This window comes from Sinocyclocheilus grahami, unplaced genomic scaffold, assembly GCF_001515645.1.
Source record: "Sinocyclocheilus grahami isolate Dianchi unplaced genomic scaffold, SAMN03320097.WGS_v1.1 scaffold2684.1, whole genome shotgun sequence".
NCBI classification, from domain to species: domain Eukaryota; kingdom Metazoa; phylum Chordata; class Actinopteri; order Cypriniformes; family Cyprinidae; genus Sinocyclocheilus; species Sinocyclocheilus grahami.
The window spans coordinates 9390-17927 of record NW_015507862.1 but is presented as its reverse complement, the minus strand read 5'-3'; the positions used below and the strand labels follow the sequence as shown (position 1 = coordinate 17927).

Genomic DNA, 8538 nt, shown 5'->3' with positions numbered 1-8538 from the left:
AGGAAAGGAAAGAGAAATGACTGTTTGTTTGGATTCAATGACAAATCCTGGAGTCTGTACTGTTCTTTTGACAGATTCACTGTCTGGCACAATAATAACTACACTGATTTACCTGCTGTCTGTTCATCCTCTAATAGAGTAGGAGTGTATCTGGACGTGTCGGCCGGCTCTCTGTCCTTCTACAGCGTCTCTGACACACACACACTCACACACTTACACACACTCACACACTTACACACATTCAGCACCACATTCACTGAACCCCTCTGTGCTGGGTTTAGAGTTGATTATGGTTCTTCAGTGTCTCTGTGTGATATTAAACGATAGAGAGACTCTCTGTAAATCCTCTTTCTGATGTTCACATGCACACAAACTCATCAAATCTCACACAGTTACATTTGTATTCATTCATTTTTAATTAATGTTTTTAATTTTCAACTAGATGTTATAAATCTAGATCAGACACACACACTGTTCTGAATCTTTAATAAACACAGTAATATGATTGCTTTAATATCTATATTGTAAACTGATCATCAAATATAATAAAAGCACATTAGTGCCTCATTGAATGATGAAGTGGTGTCTGAATCTCTGATGTGAACTGATGACAGTATGAATAATCATGAATGTGACTGAGATCAGCAGAATGAAACAGAGGCTGAATGGACTCAGAATGCTTTATTGTTCTGTCTGCGCTGATTTAACACTCGATTCACTAAATGAATTCTGTACAAACACTCACAGTATCGCTGCTGAACACAGTTGATCTGGCTGTGATTCCAGTCTTTCAGGAGCTTCAGAGCTTCAATCTGCTGCTTGATCTAGAAAATCTTCATCAGCATCTCTTCTTCTGAAATGATGGTCTTTTCTGCTTTATTAGGTCTCCACGAGCACAACAGCTTTATATGACAGGAGCGACACAGCAGCCTCGGAGCCTCAGCTCGCACTCGGATAACATTCACATCATTATGTGCATTAAAATAGTGCTTTATATACAATCTGAAACTAGTCTTTTGACATCTTACACGAGGCTCCCCAGCAAACAAGCCTACACTGGCCCTTTAAGGGCTGCCAGCGCAGGGCCCCTGAGAATTTGCTCATTGGCCAAATGTTGGCCCCTTAGCACTTGCCCTGCACGGGCAGCCCTCACTTAGCCTCCATGAAGCTTTAGCGCTGTTTTATAGAAAATAATAAAGTTTGAAATCACCATTATGGTGACAAGTGCTTGCTTTAGTTGGGTTCCTGGCCCTTGACTTTTTAACTTAAGTTTTTCTCTGGCTGCTGTAACGGTTTCTGAAGCACATTTGTTATAGCAAAAGTTGCAAGAAAAACTGATCAGATGATTCAATCATCACGTAGTGGTCATTCACTGAACTCACCCAGAGTTTGATCTCTGGGGATATTATTTAGATTGAACTATTTCACATTATATTAGCCCTACAACACAACTGCATGAAATTTTAACCTGCTTTAATAATTTGAACTTTAAGTCATTATGCAGAATTTTTTTGGATAGGGTCTTGTAGACTCACACAGATATCAAGATTCAGCGTATGAACCTCAACAATGGTGACAGTCAACAAAATAATCAGATCAACTCTGAACATCACAAAACAAACTTTTCATTGATTGTCACCATTGTTGAGGTTCATCCGCTGAATCTTGATATCTGTGTGAGTCTACATGACCCTGTCCAAATAATTTCTGCATAATGACTTAACGTTCGAAATATTAAATAAGGTTTTATTTTTTTTGTTTTTTTTGAAGGGGCATGGGGGTGGTCTGGTTAGGGGGACCCCCCAAGAGCTATGACAATTTGAACTGCCTATTTTTATTATTTTCTAAGAACTATATAGGTAATTGTTAAACCGATGTCAGTGTCTCTCTCTAACGGCTCAATCTGCTGCCTTAGAAAATCTTCATCAGCATCTTCTTTTCTGAAATTGTCTTTTCTCCTTTATTAGGTCTCCACAACAGCATCCTCTGAACCTCAGTTCTCACTTAAATATTTCTATCAACAGGCCAAAGTAAAGCTATTGCATGCTATTGTTTTTTTATTAATTTATTTGTTCATCCATTAATGTATTTTCCACAAGAACAAAAGTCTCATCACAAATATTATTTATTATTAGAAGCAAGGTGTATCTAGTGGTGATGTAGCCTAATAAACTCAAATCTGACTGAAAGTATACGCCTTTCAAACAAGTATATTTTATAAATAAAATTTTTTTTTTTTTTTTAAACAGTAAATATTGTTTTAGTTCCCCCAAACAGATTTCCTACAACTTCAAAAAGCGCCAAAAACACGCGGGTACTTCCGTCAATAGTTCTAGTTTATGGGACATGTCATTTTCTAATATCAAACTTAGTACAATAATAGCTACATCTTGAATATATCTTTATAGAAAAATCTTAATACTGAACATGTTTTTGCATTATCATGGGTCATGTTTTGTCCTATGGAAAATGAACCATGGTTTTATTAGGCCTATGGTAAAAGTATAGTGACCATGGTTTTTTGGCAGATTGATTACCATTTGTATAACCAGAGTTTTATTACAAATACCATGGTGAAACTACATAGTGTGGTAACCATGGTTTAACTATAGTAACCATAGTTTTTGGTTTTATTTTTTTGTAAAAACCACAGTTAATTTAAACCTTAATTTTCGTAAGATTTGTGTTGTTGTCTGCCTGTGCCTTGGCTCCCTCTAAACCTGCTATAAAACGATGTGAATATTTGTCTGCTAAATTCACAATACTTTTTATGTCCTTTTGGTATTTTTGCAGTAATTGACTGCCACTGCTAACATATGCTAGCAGTTTAATGCTTAACTAAGTAAGCAAAGACAAAACTACAATGGTCTATTTACAGATGTAACTGACCTGCGCTTGAAGTCCTGAACAGGACACTCTTGCCTCTCTGCTCCACCTGGCGCTTTTACTCCATTCTCGCATCCTTTTGGCGGATGTGTTAGGCAAATCGTATTCATGTTTTATTAAGAGTCTTATTATTGAATGGCGAATTCAGAAACAACCACTTTGGTACATTCGGCAGTCTGCAGGCAACAAAAACAACAATATTAAAAAATGTAGGGCAGCGGGCCAAATCAGCTGCCAGGCCACCGGGAATTCTCTCGGTTCTCGAGATGGCCAGTGCACCCCCCAACGGAAACTTTCCATCTGAGTGACTCATGTTAGACTGCTCAGACTTCATCGATGAGAAGATTAGACAGTAAGTACAGATTTGTCACACTACACGGTAATTTGAGTTGTCATCCTCTAAAATCATCTTGTATTATCGTTAATGTTTTGTTACGACCTCTAGGGGTTAGCCATAACAGAAAGAGACAACCGAGTTCACACCAGAGAGATGGCAGACAAGGCCAAAACAAACAAACTTCTCTTTACAGACCAACTTACCTACCTCCCTCGACCATAAACAAAGTGAAAAAAGATACATATAAATAAAATGGCGTCTAACCCCCTTCGTCCCTTAATTTGGCAAACGTGTATTTACAAGAATATTAAAAGTTATTTACAAAGTTTCAGGTCGTACACAAAGCAGAATCAGAATCCGAATCGTAGTCAAAACAGGCAATGTTCAGATAAACAAGAGATTCAGAATTTGATCTTACAATGACAAACACTCAACAGATTCACTACACAGAATATCTCTCTCTGGTACGACACTCACAACCAAACGACGACGAAGATACAAACAATAGCAGAAAACAGTCACCCAGAACACTAGCGAAACACGATGATACAAAGTCAACGAGGCTCGAAAGCAGCAGACCAGTGTTTGGGGCGGTCCTTGTATCCGAGTAAGCTGCATAATACGACCAATCACCATCTCCAGCTGGTTAACAGAGGCCACACCCATCTGGAACACAAACCTCTCTACACACACGAGCAGAGAGATCAAAATACATACAAAAACAGTTCACAGATGCATAGCATATCTCAAGGTCATAACACCCCCACCCATAAAATAAAACATACAATGTTTTACTGGTTGACACGGGACAGTGAGTCAGCAATAACATTTTCAAGTTGTAACCTTGACAGATCAGAGACCACCGCATTAAACGATGATTAGCATTAAACATTTGTTGAAGAAAGGTAAGAGGGTTATGATCAGTAAAAATAGTATGTACACTTGAACCAATATACACTTCAAAGTGTTGCAAAGCGAGGATTGTGTGTCTGTAGATTGTCTGGCTTTATGGTGTCCGGACTTTCCAAACTGCTCACTGCAGATACTCAAGTATGTCAAAAGGGGCTTTCGCACCAGAGGAATAGTTTCATAGTTCCTCGAACTATTGGCGGAAGTTCCCGCTTTTTGGCGTGTTTACAACGCAGTAACTAGAAATGTATTTAGTTCTAGAAAATGCGGGCTTACCTGTGTTTTGCATGCATTTGGCCAGTCAGCGTATTATGTCACTGATGGTTCCTATGGAACTGTCTTATGGCGCTTTTCCACTACATGGTACGGCACGGTACGGCTCGGTACGGTTCAATTTTTGGGGGTTTTCCACTGGTACAGTACCTGGTACCTGGTACTTTTTTTAGTACCACCTCGGTTGGGGTTCCAAGTGAACCGTACCGTTACGTGACGTGTAAACTCTGCTGACCACGGATTGGCCGGAGAGAATCGTCACTACCTGCGTCACTGAACTTGCGACACAAACACAACAGAACCGCTAGATTTAAATCAGCACAGCCAGCCAGCCATTGATCGAACGCAACTGTTTTGAACGAGCACACCTTTTTTTAACAACCAAAAAGTTTTGTTGTCTGTTGCAGAAGTACAGACGTTCCTCTCGTTGATAGCAGAGGAGCGGATCCAGCAAGAGCTTGATGGGGCGACGCGGAATGAAAAAGTTTTTTTTAGGAGTCGTGGTAGTAGAGGCGGCGCAACTATAATGACATGTGAATAATCCCGCCCACTCTAAAGCGGTACTGAACTGCAGTGGAAACACAAACCGAGCCGAGCCGTGCCGTGCCGAGTCGTACCACGCAGTGGAAAAGTGCCAATAGACCCTACTCTGAAGTAGGAGCTAATTTAGTTCCCCCAAACAGAGTTCCTAGAACTTCCTAGTTTCTGTGGTCCAAACAATCCAAAAAGCGGGTAATTCCACGGATAGTTCTAGTGTATGGGACATGTCATTTTCTTATAGTTAGTCCACAAGTTTTGACGCGTATCTTTCTTGTTGCACTGGCTTACTCACGACTCAGGAGTCAATGAAGTTCTTTTTGTTTCTTCATTTATTTTTAACATCAAACATTTAACACTTCTTTCAGTCTTCTTACATAAATGTATTTGGGTTACAACAACTTATTTGTTGTATATTGATGAATTTTAATTCCAGTTACGATTATTTTCGATCACAGACAACAGCTTGTGTTCTCCAAAACTTGCGCAGCTTAACAACTTCTCATGTGCGTCAATAACCATGCATGTGAACTACAAAATTACATCACTAGACATGCGTATTAAAAAACTAATAATATACAACATAATATAAAAACTAACGTGTGGCCAAGTATGGTGTACCATACTCTGAATTTGTGCTCTGCATTTCACCCATCCAAGTACACACACACACACACACACACACACACACAAGTGGGCAACCAATGCTGCGGCACCCAGGGAGCAGTTGGGGGTTCAGTTCTTGCTCAAGGGTCTCACCTCAGTCATGGTATTGAAGGTGGAAGAGAGCGCTGTACATTCACTCCTTCCACCTACAATCCCTCTAGGTACCAAGACACAAACCCATGACCTTTGGATTATAAATCTGACTCTCTAACCATTAGGCCATGACAGCCCAATTATCAAGTAATAATGTCATACTAAACGTGTGTGTGAATGATGCATATCTACAATAATGTGTGTGGATCATGGAAGAGAGATCATGATGACAGCAGGACTACGAAAGTGTACATCAACAAACATGCACTCTCGGTACAAACACTCACAGTATCGCTGCTGAACACAGTTGATCTGGCTGTAATTCCAGTCTTTCAGGAGCTTCAGAGCTTCAATCTGCTGCTTGATCTAGAAAATCTTCATCAGCATCTCTTCTTCTGAAATGATGGTCTTTTATTCTTTTTAGGTCTTTACAAGCACAATAGCTTTATGTGTTTATATGTCATCTCTGACTAACATGTCTCTTGTAAATAAAATTATCTTTACCACCTGCTCTGTCCCACTAACTTAGTTTCATCTCCTCAAAAATATACACTAATATAGTGCTATTTATACTATCTGAAACTATAAAATCAAATCTTATCTTAACAGCTTATGGGAGTTACTGTAAAAGGTTTAAGTGACAAGGAATCAATACTTCTGTAACAGTAATTGTATAGATTTTAATCTGTACAAAGACAAAAACTGCATGTTTGTGTGCATCCTTTACACCATGTCCTAACTACACACGATGCAACACAATAAAAGGCATCTTTTACATGTTAATCAGTTTTTTCCTAACCACCTGTGATGGTGACACGCGAAATTTATATTTTAGAAACGGTTTCTCCAGTGATACAGACAGTGATAATCTCAGGTACGGATTATGTGCTTTGGTCAATGTTAAAAGTGTCTAATGTGAGTTTGAATATCATGTTGTGTGACATTTATAGCCATACTGAAAGGGCCAGCAGACAGTTTACCTCAGATCTTGAAAATAAATTAAAACAAATGTTTGTTAAAACTGCGAACTCAATGCGAACCCACAAGCATATTCCATAACAAAGATGGTATCAGTCACTCAGTACGTACATTTAATAATGTTTAAAAGGTTTAATATTTATGAATTAGATTATAAACTTATCCATTTCATTGCGAGTGCAGTGCACTTCCAGAGAGAGCCCACCCACACTCGCTTTTGATTGGCTGTGATATTTGATTGATTCTGTCGCATTGCTTGTAGTTAGGACACGGTGTTAGACAAGATGATTCATAACCATTGGAAAGTGTGGATGTGTGTGTGTGTGTGTGTGAGTGAGTGAGTGAGTGAGTGAGTGCTTATAATAATACATGGCTTATGAGGATACAAATGTTTTTAATGACATGGGTATTACAATGTAAACATGGTTTATGAGGAGACTTCCTTTAGGGGCAGGCTTAGGGGATAGAATATACAGTTTGTGCGGTATGAAAACCATTACACCTATGAGAGTCGCTGTAAACCACATATGCATGTATGAGTGTGTGTTAGGTTGGTGAGATGGCTTGTCTCCGTAAGCATCCACAGCTCAGGCACTTCAAGATACTCAGACTAACATGCATGACTCCTCCCAGATTATACAGCATGTGATAGAAGGTGTGAACAGACAGGCTGCCCGTCTCATCCGCGTACTTCAGCGCCACGATCGGAGTGTACAAAGGATTCGTCAGGTTACGGAATGGAGGCCGCGGCGACTCGATCACCTTCTTAGTGCACTGCAGAGACAGAGACAGTGAGTGCTTTCATTTGCATCCTCATTACATTATTAAAGAGAGCTTATGCTATCTTTCATTTAGTGTTACTGGACCATAGCATTGCATTTGACACTGTAGATCAAATCCTGTTGGCATTAGTGGAATTGCACTGGCATGGTTCAAATTGTAATTATCTGACCATCATCAGTTTGTTGCATTAAATCAAGAGGTATCATATCAATCACAAATTCAGTATGGAGTACCGCAAGGCTCAGTACTAGGACCGTTGCTTTTCCTGACAGGAAGACAGGAAGACCAGACAGGAAGACACTTAATATTTGGCAGATATTATCAACTTGATTGCACAGACAGTAATGGTGAATTGAGCAATTGAGCTGGATAATGACATTGCTGTTTTCTCCAGAGCTGCTTTAGAAATTAAACTCGTTCCAATTGATTAACTTAACACAGTTATTGAAACAAACTGAATTGTCAATGAACTGATTTCAACTAAATAATGACGTCATTGTCCTAGTTATAGTGTGGACTTTGCTATTATATAGACTTAGAGCGATTATTAAAACTTCATGGTTATTGCGATCGTTCCTGGTGTGAACGGGCCTTAACTGACGTGATTTCTGACCTTGGCGATGTCTTCAGGTGTTTGGCCCAGGCCTTGGAAGATGTTCGCTGCACTGGGCAGGTAGCAGGTCCTAAAGTGGTGTAGCGTCTCTGGATCAGTACCGACATACTCTTTCTTAGAAACATCTGCAAACATCTTCATCTCAAACTCAGTGTGTACGGGCCCGGGCTCGATCATTGACATACTGACAGGCAGACAAATACACCTCCATCAATAACAGAGATCAACAAATCAACAACAGAGAGGCATCACACAGATCAAGGACTGCTGCTCTGAAGATCAACCTCTAGAACAGTGCTTCTTAACCCTTATGGGGTTCAAGATACTCCTGCTGTTTGTTTGTTTTAAATTAAGGTTTGTGTTAAAATAGTTATAAACAATTATTTCATCAGCATTCACTATTCATCAGCAACACTATTTATGACTAATGAACTCATGTCATTTGTGTTTACAGGTTAAGGGT

General features: G+C 39.4%; 1 protein-coding gene across 1 annotated transcript in view; it reads right to left on the bottom strand.

Annotated features, from left to right (window-relative positions):
- Window positions 1-6736: 6736 nt before the first annotated feature.
- LOC107575512 (retinol dehydrogenase 8-like) overlaps window positions 6737-8538 on the bottom strand; it is a 9818-nt gene continuing 8016 nt past the window's right edge. The window contains exons 2-3 of the mRNA XM_016261873.1: window positions 8076-8280; window positions 6737-7453 (exon numbers count right to left, since the gene is read on the bottom strand). Of these exons, the coding sequence (XP_016117359.1) occupies window positions 7226-7453; window positions 8076-8280 (433 nt within the window). The 3' untranslated portion in view covers window positions 6737-7225. The remainder of the gene's footprint in view (window positions 7454-8075; window positions 8281-8538) is intronic.